The sequence below is a fragment of the Hemitrygon akajei genome, chromosome 23 (genome assembly GCF_048418815.1).
Source record: "Hemitrygon akajei chromosome 23, sHemAka1.3, whole genome shotgun sequence".
Lineage (NCBI taxonomy): Eukaryota > Metazoa > Chordata > Chondrichthyes > Myliobatiformes > Dasyatidae > Hemitrygon > Hemitrygon akajei.
In genome coordinates, this window is record NC_133146.1 from 42684935 (window position 1) to 42701506 (window position 16572).

At 38.8% G+C, this 16572-nt stretch overlaps 1 protein-coding gene across 1 annotated transcript in view; it reads left to right on the forward strand.

Moving 5' to 3' along the window:
* cfap46 (cilia and flagella associated protein 46) overlaps window positions 1-16572 on the forward strand; it is a 196688-nt gene that overhangs the window by 156541 nt on the left and 23575 nt on the right. Inside the window, exons 48-54 of the mRNA XM_073027519.1 lie at window positions 4663-4754; window positions 7476-7640; window positions 9601-9668; window positions 10605-10665; window positions 11778-11813; window positions 14609-14711; window positions 15028-15140. Of these exons, the coding sequence (XP_072883620.1) occupies window positions 4663-4754; window positions 7476-7640; window positions 9601-9668; window positions 10605-10665; window positions 11778-11813; window positions 14609-14711; window positions 15028-15140 (638 nt within the window). The remainder of the gene's footprint in view (window positions 1-4662; window positions 4755-7475; window positions 7641-9600; window positions 9669-10604; window positions 10666-11777; window positions 11814-14608; window positions 14712-15027; window positions 15141-16572) is intronic.

Genomic DNA, 16572 nt, shown 5'->3' on the forward strand with positions numbered 1-16572 from the left:
CACTGTTCCCCCAGTGAGTCATAATACTGCCCATCTGGGGGTTTCCTGGCTCTTTGAGACCTCCTTATCCCATCTTCAGCTCCTCCAGTTTCAACCACCCCTTGTGACCCTTCCTGTCTACTAGAGGGTGCCTCCCCTGTCTATCACTCATGTCTTCTGGTGGCTCAAGTCTCCCTGCTCCATGACTGAATTTAACTTCCATCAGTATAAGCCGATGCTGCCAAAAAGCTTCAACCTCTGATGGTGCTAATCAGCGAGACCTCTCTTGGAAAGGAGTATCCTCCATCATTCTAATAGTGTGGCAAGTACTCCTGGAGTAACCAACATCAGCCTCATCAGTTGAAAATGTATCTGTGTGCCCCAACATCTCCTCAGTTAATCTTCTTTTACATTCTTTAGCCACTCTGGCAAACTCTGAGGTTCCAGTCAATCTGGCTAATCCTCCAGGACATAACATGACAGGTTTAGACTGAGTGCACCACACAGTTCCTCGTTTCAGCTCATCATCCTGCTTAGAAGAAACTTTCACCTTCTTAAAAGCAGCTCTGAACACGGTGAATGGACAAGTTTTTCAAAAAGTTCTCTCCATTTCTCTCCTTGCATGCTCCCTGGAGCCTTCTCACAAAGGCAGTTTTTGTTCCCACATGAATAGAAGCTTCACCTTTTTCAACCCAAAGCAGGCAGACTAACACGACGAAGGGTCTCGGCCCAAAATGTCGACAGCGCTTCTCCCGATAGATGCTGCTTGGCCTGCTGTGTTCCACCAGCATTTTGTGTGTTGTTGTTTGAATTTCCAGCATCTGCAGATTTCCTCGTGTTTGAGACTAACACGGGTATGCCAATAGTCTCAGTTACCCCAACATCTGCTTCCAAAAACTCCAGCTTTAACAACAAGTAACCACCATGTGGATACTGATCAGCACTAAGCCCTCGAGTCTCAAGGGCACTGAGTGGCGTCAATGGTAAATGCGTCAGATACTAGTTGTAGAAGTATCTAGTAAGCAATGTAACTTGAGAACCTGTGTCAAGTGTGGCTCTAGCATAAACACCTTCAATCTGTATGGATGCATCATAGCTTGGTCCCAGGAATAATGTTTGGCACTTTAGTATTTTCCTGGACACTCTGATAGGAACATATCCTCTCCAAAACACCAACCTCTTCCTTTACTAGGTCCCTTCATAGTTTTCTTCTCTGTTTGATTAACTGCTGATTTATTTTCTGAAGATTTTCCTGTCCTTCACACTCCTGGTTGAAATGTCCATCTTACAGAAAATACTGGTCACTTCTCTGGTCTAGGGGCCGCACTCAATAGCAGCCCTCGCCTTGGTATGCCCCACCAGTGGGTCCGGCTTCCTATCTGCTTTGTCGTGCTTGATGGCAGCACGGACTGATATTATCCGAAATACCTTGGCCCTCAGATCTTTCCCAACATCCTGCAAAACCCCTTCTTGTGTGGTATCAGGGGTCACTTTAGCAACAGGGGCTGCTACCGAGGACTATGTCCTGCTGACAGAAGCCTCCCGCTCCTCCATCGTATTTTCCTCCTCTCTAACTTCTCAGAGTAACTTGGTAAAAAATAGAGAAGGTCGCATCTTGTGGGTTATTTGAATATGTAGAGCATCATGTCATGTGACATTGCACCCTTCACAGCTTGCTCCACCCTCAAGCAATTTCTCTCAGACAGCTGAATGCCCCTTTTGTGGCACAAACAGTGCAGCAGCTTCTCCGACCTGAAAATGTAGACAGACAACTTCTCTCCTTCCTCCTTGAATGTGTGCCTAAACTTCATTTTGAGATCAGCTACACTTCCAGTGGTGCCAAAAGCACCTTCCAGAGTTTGCTGATAATTAGCTGATGTAGCTATTGGATTTTCTGCCTTGAGGAACATCACTATATCAACTGCCAACCCCTTTCAGTTCTCTACCAGTCTCAGTTTCTTCATATTATCTAAGCACTGCCACTCATCCGGTAACTGAGATGTCTGCTCAGCCGAAGCCTCATATTCTCTTTCCCCATCAGGTGTGGGCTTGACCACAGAGAACACTCCCAGTCTACAATGACTTTGGCTCTCCGCAAATCTACTTCTGCATTTATCAGCCAGTGATGTATTAGCCAAAGCAAGCTTAGAATTTAAATCAACAGCTGAAGGACTCAGTAGACCTATCACATCAGACAACTCCTTCCCTTCCCTTCACTGAAACGAGAGCAATTTTTAAAAAAAATCTTCACCCTCAGTACAGGAAACTTGACTTCCAATTTGGCACCCTCGCCAACACTCCCCTCTTCTTTGAAAGTATGGACGGTCCCTGGCCCCATCTGTCTTGGTACTCCAATAGTACCAGGCAGATCCATTCCCATTATGTCAGAGCTAGACGGATCTAAAACCACAACTGTGCCCGCCGTTTGGCCATATTTCTGCAATGTGGTTGTAGCTTTTCTCAATGCTCTAACAGTACTCAAAACCCTCACTAACAATTCATCTGGCTTGTGGATATCCACCCCACTCAGAACACAAGCATTAGTTAAGGGCAATCTCTTTGAATTGTACCATTGCTTAATCCCTGTGGCATCCATAACCACAAATCTCAATCACTTTCCCAGACAGTAGTGTGATACAAGCTTAAACACAAACCCACTTAATCAATTCTTAGGGCAATCACACAGCGTTCAACGAATTCAATCCAGGACAATGCCCCCACAATAAAACCCTTCTTTATTGGGCAACTCTGGAAATGTGCCTCGCTAAAAGCCACTAGACTCTGCGGAGAGAAACTCACCTTTCTCAGGCTTCGTACGGATAGGGTGTATAGGACTTTGGTCCTGCCAAATCCCTGAGGTTGGGATGTCCTGCCCATCCTGCAATCACCCATTGGCAAGAAATAACAGATCGTACACTGCATACAATTTAAAGTTATTTGTGAATGTTAACTTAAGCAAAGTGTTATTAAATGGAAAATATCAAAAAGGGCCCATTATTCTTAAACAGTCAAATGTGCACTTAAATTGGAGTTCATCTTACACTTGTCTGTCACTCGCGTGCTGGGTCCTCAGTCTGTGTGAAAACATCACCTTCCGAATGTCGCTTGAAATCCACCTCGAATAAACAGGTCCCCAGACATCTTCCCTCCTTTCTGCTCCCAGCTCCCGCCAACAAAGATCTCCCCACAACAGTGTTCTCCCGAACCTTGTCCCAATTCCACCATCCTGATTGGCTGACATTGCATTCCTCAGGTGAACAACAAAGCTTCTTATTTCAACCCAAACCCAAACAGGGTGAAAGCAGAACAGACTGCACTTACAGAACTGCTAGAATGAAATACCTACAGCACAGCAGTAAAAATCTTAATCATGTGTTACATATATGATAGTCCATCCTCCATGCCTTCTTACCTCACCCCTCCCTATGCCACCACTCATATTTAGTCGCCACTTTATTAAGTACAGTACACTTGTACACCCTTTCTTAATGTAAACGTTTAATCAGCCAATCCTGTAGCAGCAACTCCGTGTAAAAGGATGCAGACATTGTCAAGAGGTTCAGTTACTGTTCAGACCAAACATCAGATTGGGGAAGAAATGTGATCTAAATGGCTTTGACGATTGATTGTTGCCAGGTGGGCTGGTTTGAATATCTCAGAAACTACTGATCTCCTGGGATTTTCTCACACAACAGTCTCACAACAGTTTTCAGAGAATGGTACCAAAAAACATCCAGTTCTGCGAGCAAAACCGCCTTGTTAATGGGAGAGGTCAGAGGAGAAAGAGAGACTGATTCAAGCTGACAGGAAGCCAACAGTAGCACAACTTGCCACACATTACAACAGTGGTGAGCAGAAGAGCTTATCTGAATGTAAAACACACCAAACCTGCAAGTGGATGGGCTGCAGCAACAGAAGACCATGAACACACTGTCAGTTAGGTACTAATTGGAGGTAACTAATGAAGTGGCCACCGACTGTTTGTTCCTGCACAATAGTGTCCTGACCAGCTGCATCACCGTCTGGTATGGGAATTGCAAGGCATTCGACCGTAAGTCCATACAAAGAATTGCAAGGACTGCTGAGAGGATCATGGGGGTCTTTCTTCCACCCATTAGAGCTATTTATCAGGAGTGCTGTGTTTGCAAAGTCCTTAACATTTTCAGTGATCCTTCCCATCTGTCTTTGACCCCTACCATCAAGCTGGAGGTACCGTAGCATTAGGATAAGAACTGTTAGGATGGGAAACAGCTTCTTCCCGCAGGCTGTATTGCCACCACCCAGGGCTTATCACATATGAAGCACTCAGAGCATTATGCTGTTGACTTTTTAACTTGTATCATAAGTGCATCTTATTATTTGTTAATTTATTTGTGGTAATATTACTTTGCGTTTAATGCATGTAATTTATGTGTACTGTGTTGTGCACCTTGGTCTGGAGGAATGCTGTTTCACTTGGCAGTATATATGTGTACAGTTAAATGACAATAGACTTGAACTTTCAAACAATCCTTATTACTTATGCATAATAGTTTAGAAAGTAACAGCATTTACTTTTCCTTATAAGCTATGCAACAAGCTAGACAAGGTCTGGTATATCTAGAATGAAGCAAGTCAACGTAGGCTAGTGTAGAAGATGGAAATCTTTTGACGATACATCCTAATTAAAGGTTTTTCTTTCAGCCCGGCAACTCCCCTAGTAACAGGAATGGATTCAGCGAAATCAAAACACAAAAAGAAAGAGGAAAAGCCAGTGGGTGGGAAATCAACTCCAGGTATGGGAGATAAAATGTGAAGTGGAATTTACTGGCAAGTTATAATGTTTGAAAGTTTGATCAATATTAGTTTCTATTGTCTGAATTTAACCTGACCGGTCAAACCATTCTATGCCTTTTTTTTAGCTGAGCAGTCTAAGAGACACCTATTTAATTATACCCTAAACATCTTTATGAGTGATTGAATAATGAGATAACTATATTCCTCTAGGATTAATGGCACAATAAGTTTTCATCTGCTTAGAGTCCTGAGGTCTCCTTTGCTTCACTCTCTGCATGTTCTCCCTACATCACACTAGTCAGGTTATGCATGTATACAAAAGACCATTTATGAATGCTTTTGAATGTCCACTGTGAGACAGCTTCTCCATTTTAAAGTTTTAGATGCATTGTGATATTTTTAGGTTGGAAATTGAAAAAAACATTGACCGTCCACAAATTTTACACCCTCAACAACACCTCAACTATTTTTCTCTGCCCATATATCAAATGTGAACAAAAGTTCAGAATTCCAGAGTTGAGGGGAGGATGATTAATCTTAATAGCAAAACTCCCAAGAAGACTTTGTAGATTAAACTCAGTGGAGATCATGGGGAAAACTCTTCAATAGCTGAAGTTTAGCTCAAATCAAAGAAAGTTGATTGTGGCTGCAGCTGATTGATGATTTCAGTCATGCAAAATCTCTGTGTTATTCAGGGAAGGCGATAAGCTCAATAATTTTATGTTTCCTCAGCGGGCTGCTCTATCATGTGATTCTCTATGATGAAAATGTTTGCTGATGCTTGCCGAGTGTTCATTGGATTAACAATTCTCTAACAATGAAACATTCTGTGTCTCTGAAAGTAAGACCTTGATAGCACTGAGACTATTGGTGTCATACACTTTCAACAAGAGAAAGTCAAACTACCATTTGTGGCATTCAATACAATTACCGTCATCAAGTTTTTAAACTCCTGGAAGTTTCCAATGACAAAAAAGACAAGCTGCTAAAATATTTTGACTGCAAGACAATCATAAGTTGAGTATTCTGTGAGGAATGATTCAACATTCTATTCCTCAAAGTATACCCACCACCTGTATTCTTCACTCCGCTGGCTTCAACACTACACAAGGAACCATCCATCGTCAAAACGTTACCATATTCCAACTCCACCCAGAATCACTGCCGGTGAAAATCTCATACATAACTTCGCTACCACTTTGCTTGTGATAGTATTAGGTTTTCAGACTGCTAAATTCTAACCTCAAAGACTTTAAACTCTTATTAATAGTCTTGAGTACTCTCACAAAAGGGAGATTATACTGGAACTGCCCGTTCTTCAAAGACTAGTTTGCTTCTCTGTTTATTCTCCACAGTGAGTATCAATGCGAATACCCACTGTCACATACATGCAACCCTGTGAAAGTATCAGCAGCAATAGACCACACTTACAGTCTGGTTTTGCTGTTAACAAAACACTATTTTATTAGTTACTACGTCATATAGTAACTTAAACCAGGTAAGTCAAGAGTTAACGGTATTATGCATATATAGGTGTAAATAAAATTCCCAAACTTATTCAAGCTCAAGTGGTAAGTGATACAGTCTTACGATGGTATGTAAGAAAAGTTTAGTTCAGATGCAGGGGATTGAAGTGAGAGAGAGAAAGATACTTGTGATCTGAATAAACAGGTGTCGTCGATCCTCCTCTATGTCCTCCAAATCTTCCAAGTCAGCCAAAGGTGACCAACTTAAGTGCGCTGTCTTCAAGTGACAATCTACCAACCCAGGCAAGGGTTAGACACACCAGTAGATACCACAGGGTCGCCCTTTACACGTACTAATAGTCACAGATCGTTTCCTCTTAATCGATCCTCAGCCCCACCCTTTGTGGGTACTTAAAAGTTCAGTGGCTGTTTCCGCCACCAGCCTTCATGCACACACTGATGCTGGCACTGACGCTCAGTTAAATATCATTGAACTGAACGCAGCTGTCCATCATGTGTGTCTGTCTCTCTTTCTCTCCCCCCTCCCCTCTTCACTGCTACCTGAGATGAGAGAGTAACAAAAGGAGAGAGAACAGAAAGATAGGATGCTGTGAGTTAGCATCTGCTTCTACACAGTGTCTGCAAAATACAGAGCTTGTTCGCAAAGCTGTATTTAATAACTTCAAGCTGATTAGTGTTTTCTACTTGCATTTTAAGAACTGAACACAGACTTCCTTTTACAACTAGAAACTAAACAAACTGTTAGTTGGAAGTTTACTTACAAGTGGTAGATGCTGTGTTTTTAGAAAGCATGCTTAGCAAACATGAGGAAGAAGCAAATGTTCAGAATATCCATCAAATGCACAAATGTGATTTTCAATGAAATGCAATTAACACTAGTAACTAATTTTGTTTGGAATTCACTTCATTATTTGACCAAATAGGAAGCAAATGTAAGTTATCTGGAGAGTTATCCCCACAACAAGTTCTTTCCGTGGGGAAGCCCATCATCTTGAATGGCGTTTACTATTTAAAAACCTAACTGAAAAGATGAGCTCTTTATGTGGGCATATCAATAAAGTGTCTGTTATTTTCCATTACATGAAATGGCATAACATGCTGCTTTCTGTTCAAATATCTCTTTATTGAATGTTTGTGTGTGTGTGTGTGTGTTCAGGTATTTTTGTTCAAGTATTTTGATAATTGACTGCTGATACTTCACCTTAAATCAAGATTTAAATCAATTCTTCTCAGGTCAGTCTCAAGATTTAGGAGAATTTGTAATCCTGTTGGCTGATAAACTCTTGTTGGAGCTACCCTTGGAGGCACTGAAAGTTTTCCAGAAAGAAGTAATCAGCTCGATCTCAAGAGACTTCTCATTACAATTGCTATACAATCGGCAGCACAGAAATGAGTCAGGTACACACAAATAAACTAGTCGATTATTTTCTACTTTACAGGAGCTCAATAAATTGTCCATAAAAATTCACAAAATGTGGGAAAATTAGAGGCTGAGCCTAAATGGGAGGTGTGACCAGAATTAATCAAAGAAAAAGGGTTTGATGGTCTTCAGTGAAAGGGAGTGATGGTAGCATGGTGGTTAGTGTGATGCTATTACAGCTCAGGGCATTCCAGACTTCGGAGTTCAATTCCAGTGCCATTCTGTAAGAAGAGTCTGTATGTCCTCCCCGAGGAGTGCATGGGTTTTCTCCAGGTCCTCTGGTTTCCTCTCACTATCCAGAAACATACTGGGTAGGTTAATTGGTTGATGTAAACTGTCTCATGATTAGGTTAGGACTAATCAGGTTTGTTGGGGGTTGCTGGGGCAGCGTGGTTCGAAGAGCTGGAAGGACCTGCCTTGTGCTGTATCATCAAATAAATAATTTTAAAAAGGTGTACGTTTGGGAAATAAATACTAGAAAGCAATTTATATTTAAACAATTGCTTCATTAATGACCTTCCTTTCAACATAAGGTCCCAGCTAATGAAACGTCCCAATACCCATGTGGAACAAGACCTGGACAACATTCAGGCATGAGAAGGTAAAGGGCAAGAAATGTTCATGCCACTCAAGTGCCAGGCAATGACCATCTCCAATAGAGAGCTCCCAGCCACCCAGCTTTGACTTTTAATGGCATTATCATTGCTGAGTGACCCACCATCAATATCCTTGGAAGAATCACCATTGACCAGAATTATCGTGGCTGGGTGCAAGAGCATTTGACTTTTGCCCTGGCATGCCATTTAAAGGACACAAGCCAGGAGTGTTAGGGAAATGCTCACTGGTTCAGCCACGTTGAGTTCAGTGCCAATATCTTTCAAAGAAGCCCATAGAGGACAAAGAACCAAATTGATTGACACCTCATTAATTACCCTAAACATTCATTCTTTTATAACCACCCCACACTAGGTGCAGTGTACTGTACATCATCCACTAAATACACTGCAATTACTTGCCTAGGTTTCCACTAAGGAGGACAAGAGCAGCATGCACATGAGAACATGACCTGCAGGTTACTCTTAAGGTTGCACATCCCTCTACTTTGTAAATATATCAATATACTGAACTAAATACTGATTAGCAGCAGCATTTCTCAGAGTATCTTTTTGTCATTTGTAGTCGCTTAGTGTCTTTACTCTCTTAACTCACCAGGCAGAAAAAAGGTACCAGATCAGCACCTCTTAATTTCAATTTACCTCAGTCCTCCTCTTACCAAAGTCCCAAGTTCCATTACAGATAGTGGTACTTTGTGGAACTGGACCAAGTTACTTACTCCATGCATTAATTAAATTTTCTGAATTTATACCAGTTAAAAATCCACTTCCCTTGTTGGCCCTGGTGGGTTTGCTTTCATGCTTATTCCTAGGTTAAAACACACTAGTGGTGTTGCATTCCTGATTTACTCTTCTTTGAAATGTTTGGAGCGGATCTAATTTGGTACTGGAAATAAGCACAAGGATGTTGCAACATCTTAGTACACCAAAAAAGGGGACAATCCGTTTCTAAGCTTCACCATGGAATTGGGTTTGCTTTTCCATAGAAACTAGAGTTAAGATAACTTCAGAATAGAAGAGCATAACATTATTGAAATCTGAGGAATATGCAACCAAATGTCTCTTTATAAAGAGCTGAAGAAAATGGAAATCTTATTTGCTTATTACTTGTGCCAACATTCTTAATAGAACAGTTTTTTGTGAACAATTGATGGTTGGCTCTTGGGAATTATATCATTCGAAGACTAAATTTGCGCAGGCTATTTTTATCTTGATAATCGGATAAAGCTGCATTATTTCATTAGTGTAGATGTTATAATCATGCCTAATTTTCTGTGGAACTCTTCTGTTCTTCATGTTCATTGTTTGTTTCCTCTTGCAACAGAAACTCCAAACACAAAGGATGTTAAAGGTGCCAGAGGAGCAGGAAGCCAAAAGAAAAACATTAAAATGGTAATCAGCATAAGCTAATTAATTATAGACAGTAAACAACACATGACATATGCTAGATAACTTGGTCTGCTTTAAGAAGAAGAGTAATTAAGGCTCAAAAGTTCAAAGTAAAATGATACCTGGGTTAATTTAGTGAAACTAGTTTTACTTTGCGAAGCTTAGAAGATCACGGGGGATAGTTTACGTATTTTAAAAAAATAACTTTTATGGTAGGTTGAGAAACATTTCTGCAGATTGATGAGAGTAAGGTGTGGTCTAGGGCAAAATAAAGCTTCTTTCAAGTAGAAGTTATGAAATACAATGGCAAGTAAATATTGGGGTAAGTTTGAAATTTTTTTCTGCAAATGACAATTGATTCCATGTTAATTTTTTGTTTAAAAACTGAAATCCTTGTTAACCAAATGTGATAAGATTTTGAATCAATTTGAGTGTGGGGAGTTTTAGATCTGCAGTCACAGAATGGAGGAACTAAATGGTAAATTTTGCTTCTGTGTTCCCTGAGTTCCAATGAGATTCATATTCCCAGTATTGTCAGCTGTTCAAAAACTGATGATGAAAAATCCTAAATGACATTGATCTAAACCTAGCTTAGTTTTGATCGCTGGGTTGATTCCAAAATGTACTCAAGCATGACCTAAAAGCTAATGAGGCAGCGCTCTCAGTTCAGGAGAGTTCTTCTAAGTGGCTTTGTATTGGTTTGACTACCAACAAGAAAGCTGCAAATCAAGAGCCACGATATCTAACCACATTTACAGTTTGGATGGTCTGAATTCATATTTACAGCATATCCAAATTTACAGCATACCCAAACTTTTGTAACTCCCACTATATTAAAATCAGTATATAAAATATAAATGTATTGTAAAATTTGAAGCAGAAGTTTAATCTGTAATTGTTTCAGCATTGCTTCATGTTTGCTATTTGTTTAAATTGCAGGTAGCTATCGATCGTGTTGTGCCTCCTAGTTGTTTTCCAGTAAATACTCACAACTTCAGATGTATCCTTTCTATTAATTTTAATCTGTTAAATAATATATATGTTGAAAGGATTTTATGTTGTGAAGTAGTAGCCTAGTTATTGCCATTAACGGTAATGGACCAATTTATACCTTACGATATGACTTTTTTAGAAGTAATGATTTTCACAATATTTCTCGTATTTCCTTACATTTTTCAACACTGTATTAGCTCTTGGTCAATCATTTAGCCAGTCTTAGTCCCCAGCAGCCTCCTGTATCCTCTCCATAGTCCAAGTTACTGCCTTTGAAGGTAGCTAGACAAGTTTAAATGAATGTTAAAAGAGCATATGGAATCCTTGACTACATCAATGCAAGCAGAGAATAGACATTTCTCCTTGACGTGTGTAATATATTAGCCACCAGGCATTGTGATTAATTTCCAAGTTTCAGTTTCTTTGAAATCAATTCCATTAAATTTCAAAACAGTGTTGTAACAATGGAGAGTTTATTGCTCTTGACCAAGGACACATTTCTTACAGTTAGTTTTACTTGACCCATAATGTAAAAATCATAGGTTTTGCTTTGCTTTAAGGAAATTATATTTCAAATTAAGTATTTATTCATTTCTGGCTTTCATACCTTTTTTAAGATTCAGTATAACACATGTTAAATGTATTTGGAGACTTAAAATGCAGAACATTCCCTTTTCTCATTGCTAACATCAAGGAGGAGGTACTGGAGCCTGAACCACACATCCAACATTTTTGGAACAGTTTCTTCCCCACAGCCATTTGATTTCTGAATGGACAATGAACCCACATACACTACTTTACTATTTTTGGGCTAAATATGATCTCACTTTCAAGCTGCTTTATAAGTTAATAATCCAGATGCAGGAAAAATATTTCCTATAATTTTGTCCACAAATAATAATTTATGGCAAATTGTGAAGATTTTATATGGCGTAGTTGTTGAGAAAGGACTGCAAACATTGGCTTCAAACCTGGCAATGGACCTCTGTGATGGATGGTGTATAATAGAAATTTTGGCACGTACTGTACAATTGACCTTCAAAATTTGATATATAGTGCAGTCATGTAAAGTAAGCCCTTATGAATCATGCCAGGATAAACTTTAACTGGATTGGTCAGATGTTGTAGATCCTTATGATGAAACCAATGACTTGGGTAAGAGAGCACTAATCTTAAACTTGCATTTTGGTAATGTATGTTAAGTTTCAAAAATATGTATCCTGAATGTAGTTACTAACCTGTCCATTCATATTACTGCTCATTTACTATCTTTATTATAATAAATAAGAAATGGCATTAATTGAAGCAGTTGTTGGTATACAGTATGCCAGATATTGAGGAACTATGAAAATATCAAAATCTTGCAACAATTTTTCACACTCTCCATTTTCCAGTACTCACAACTGGCTAAGGTGTGAATAAAGCGCATCCTCTTTATTTTTATCTCATCATGACCAAGGGCACACTTAATTACGAACTTTGGATGCAGCAATATTTCATTTCACACACCCATTATAACAAAGAATTCATCTAATTTCTGGCATTTAGACCACTGGCCTGATGGGAGGTTTTGGTTATCTGAAAGAGGAAGGTGCAGAAATGACGATGCCATGGTGAGGGGAGAGGAGTAAGTCAGAAATGCACAGTTCGTTATTAAAAGGGATGATGCAATGAAAAGTAAAGTGGATATAGAGTCATGAAGAGATACAGCATAGAAACAGACTTTTCAACCCTCCTAGTTCATGCTGACAATCAGCTACCATTAACACTAAACCTTCATTGATCCCATTTTAAAAATGTCTTGCCACATTCTCATCAACTCCTACCATATTTACTACTCATTAACATATTTGAGATAATTTACAGTGGCAACTCACACATCTTCTGGATGTGGGAGGAAACAAGCATCAAGAGAAAACCTACATGGTCACAGGAAAATGTGCAATTTCCACGCAGATAGCACCAGAGGACTGAACTTGGTCTCTCCGGCAATGTAGGCAGCAACTGGAAAGGAAATATAGGCATTTGCAGGCTATGTTTTCTATGTGCTGCTTCCCATTTGTGCCAGTCCCAGAAGTAACCATCAGTTGAAAAATTTTGGATTTGGCTTGACCCATGGTTGGTGGAACATCCTCCTTCAAGAGAAAGAAAGCTGTGCGGGTGTCTTGCCAAGTGTCTGGTAATGGGTCTGCCATGGCTAAGTAGAAAGAAGTAAGTGAAAGCTGTGAAATGGGGATGTGATGGTCAGAGTAGTAGTAGTACAGAGTTGTGATGGAGCACAAGGCTGTTTGTCTGGATTCTCGTTTGAAGGAGATTGTTGGTGGATCAGTGATGAGGGAGTGCAGTATGAAGCTGCCTTTGAGATTAGTGTTGCGGCTGTTGGAAATGGGTATTTGATAATGCATCCATGTAAGTGAAATTAATGAGCTTCTTGTAGTACTGGGTCCATGCCTCTGGAACTTCACTTCTGGTTTTGATATTATCATTGAACTTTTCCTCATTCTGCTTGATTGTCTCTCTGGATGGTTTCTTGGACTCCTTCAGACAGAGGACATCTCTTCTCTTTACTTGTTAAAGCATTGCATCCACATCTGAGTCTGAAAATTGGGATTCATATTTACTTTCTGTACTCTGGCATGACTTTTGTCAAGTATCCCAAACCTTGGATGACTGCCACCACCGGCTATAGGCATGAAAATGCCTCCTCTTCACTGTATGCCTTAGCATTGTTAGTCAGATATTGATGAAATTGGGTCTGTGGAGGTGTATAAAGGTAACATCAGTATTGACTAAGCTCACAAGCTTTTAAGGGTGATTTAATAGATTAAGATTAGTAATCAACTGCAAGATTCCAAAATGGTAGTTAAAATAGAGTAGTTAGTAACTTCAGTAACAGCTGATGAAAAACTATTACAAAAAATATGATAAATGCAATGACTCTTGGGACCATTCCATCACTATCTAGTAGAATGAGTGAAAATATAGAAGAGGCTCGTTCATTGTAGTCATATTAGATATGTTATTAGGTATACCACTTTGGTTTAGGGCTAATTTTCATTAGAACCATCTTGCTGTAACCTTCACTTATTCTTCAGAATCCTCAGGCATTGTTTGATTTTGTTAAGTAATAAGGTTTATCTAAGGAGGGCTGCTGGAAACATTGATATATAGAGGAATCTTGAAGTGAAGTGTTTAGCTCCCTTAAAGTGGCAGAACAAGTGGATAGAGCATACAGAAGGCATATGGTGTACTTACCTTCATGGATCCTTTGGTGAGGTTGCAGAGGTTGTTCACCAGGATGTGGCCTTGTCTGGAGGGTATGAGCTGTAAGGAGAAGTTGGATAAATTTTCATTGTTTATCTGGAGCATCAGAGGCTGACAGTAACCTGATAGAAGCATTTAAAATTATGAGGAGGATAGATAGAATAAATATTCAGAGTCTCTTTTGCCAATGTAGAAGTGCTAATTAATATGGGGCATAGGTGTAAGATGAAAAGGATTAAGTTTAAAGGAGATTTGCAAGGCAAGTTTGTTTTTACACAGAGATTGGTAGGTGCCTGAAACATGCTACCAGGGGAGATGGTAGAAGTAACTGTGATAGCAATGTTTAGGCAGCACTTCAGCATACAAATGAACAGACAGGGAATAGAGGAACAGGAACCATGTGCAGGCATTAGTTATAATTGGCATCATGGTTGGCACAGATGTAGTGAGTTGAAGAATCTGTCCTGTGCTGTCCCTATCCTATGCTCTACCCCTATCCCCCAGGAATTAAATACTTTAGCATGCAAATCTACTGTATCTCAAGTTTGCTTGTGTTTTCTATAAAGTCACATGTGTACAAAATAAACTGAACAGTACCGGCTGAAATTTATTCAGTATATAACATGTAAATAGTGACATAGGAGTAAACTATGGTCACTTAATTTATTTGTACTTTTTTTTCCTAGAGTTGTTCAGTCCTGTGAAAGTAATGACAGAAATAATTGAAACATACAGTTCACAATTCACAGGGCACTGGGCTGGAGTTATGGGATGTGAGCATGTTCCCAGGTGGGTTGTGTTTTCAATATTTTTCAAATGCTACTCCACTAAATGATGAAAGTAACAATTCTGAAGAAATGCTCAATTACATCTTCAGTTCTACACTGTGCATCATGAGTCTTTTTAATAATGTATCTTGCAACAATTTGTAAATACCTTTTACTTTACAATATTTATTATCCTCCATAACTTGACTAATGCTTCATGATGACAAAATGGAAAAAAAATTATTTTCCTATTAATTGACACATTAATGCTTAACCTAGCTTTCAAATTACTTGTTTCTAATGTTAAATAAGAATTCAAATATTTTCTTTTTTCATAGTCATGCAAAATGGGAAGAGCTGTTAAAAAGTTGCAGTGCATTCATCTTTTATGGAAAGGAACATTTTCTGGCAAATTTATTGCCATCAAAAATTGTCTCTATGAATTTCCCAGGTATTCTTTGGATTCTTATTTTTTTTGGTCTTATTTCATGTATTTAGTTCTTCTCTTATCAGTAATAACTTTAAATAATCTTTAGGTAACATTAATTATAGCATTCTTAAACAAGAAGTTTTGCTTGAATTGTATGGCTTTCAATTCATGAGGTTTTGGGAAAAAGGAAGTTCTTCAAATGAGGAGGGTCAATTGAATTGAACAAGAGCTAAGGAAGGAATGGTTTAAATAAAGTAGTTAGAAGAGCATTTTAGTGAGGAAAAAGTTATAAAGTTAAAGAGACAATGGTAATGATAATCAGAATGTATCAGGAGGAGGCACAACATAAGATTATATTAACATAGAAGTTAGAAGGACAAAATTAAAGACACATTCTGTGAATGCATGTTCCATTTATGACAAAATAGATGGATTATCTGAACAAATAGAATTAAATTGTCCATCAACAGAAATGATAGTTGCAAATGACCAAGGTTGAGTGGAGACAGGTAAAATGGTAAAGGAGTGAGAAAGCCCTGATAGTAAAGAATAGGGAAAACATAGTAGAGAGATAAGAAATCAAAGTATAGTCATTTTGTGTAGAATTAAGAGATAGCAATAGCAAAAAATATTGGTAATTGTAGATAGACTACAAATAATTATGATAATGCAGTATAAATCAAGAAAGGAATGAGTTATACAACAAAGGGTAATAAATCAAATTGGTAGTAAAGCTATGGTAGATTATAATGATGGTAATACTTAATGGATATCTATTTCTATGTCTGAAGCAACTGCGAGGAAATGGGCTATGTTATTTCTTTTTAAAAAATAAATAGTTAATCAATAATCCGGTTCTTAAATGGCCTTCAATGAAAAGTGGTCATAATGATAGAATTTGGTATAAATATTGTAAGTGATTTAATACGAAACCAAGGTCTTCAGAAAGGGAAGCAATTATGATGATATGAAACATGAGTTGTAGATGTGCAGCTAGCTGATTAACTGTCTCACAGCTCCAGCAAATAAATTTAATTCTGACATCCAGTGCTGTCAACTTGTAGATTCTGCCTGTGACCACTTGAGTTTTCTTCTTTGTTCTATTCTCATGTCCCAAAGATGTAGAGGTGGCCAAGATAATTGGCCACTGTAAACTGCCCCGAATGATTAGCTGGGTAATAGAATCCGGGTGGGGTCTGATGGGAAATTGGGGAGAAAAAGATATAGGAAGAATTATGGCTCTGTGAACTGCCATAGATTTGAAACACTTAAATGCCCTTCTTCTACAGTATATACTAAGGAAATATGAAGTTGGCTGTGGTAGACTGGGAAATGACAGCAAAGCAGCAATGGTTAACATTAGAAAATATATAACACATTACTTACAACAAGCATATACCTCATTCTGGCTCTAAACCCTGCAGGAAGAATGTTTAATCAAAGATAACAAGCT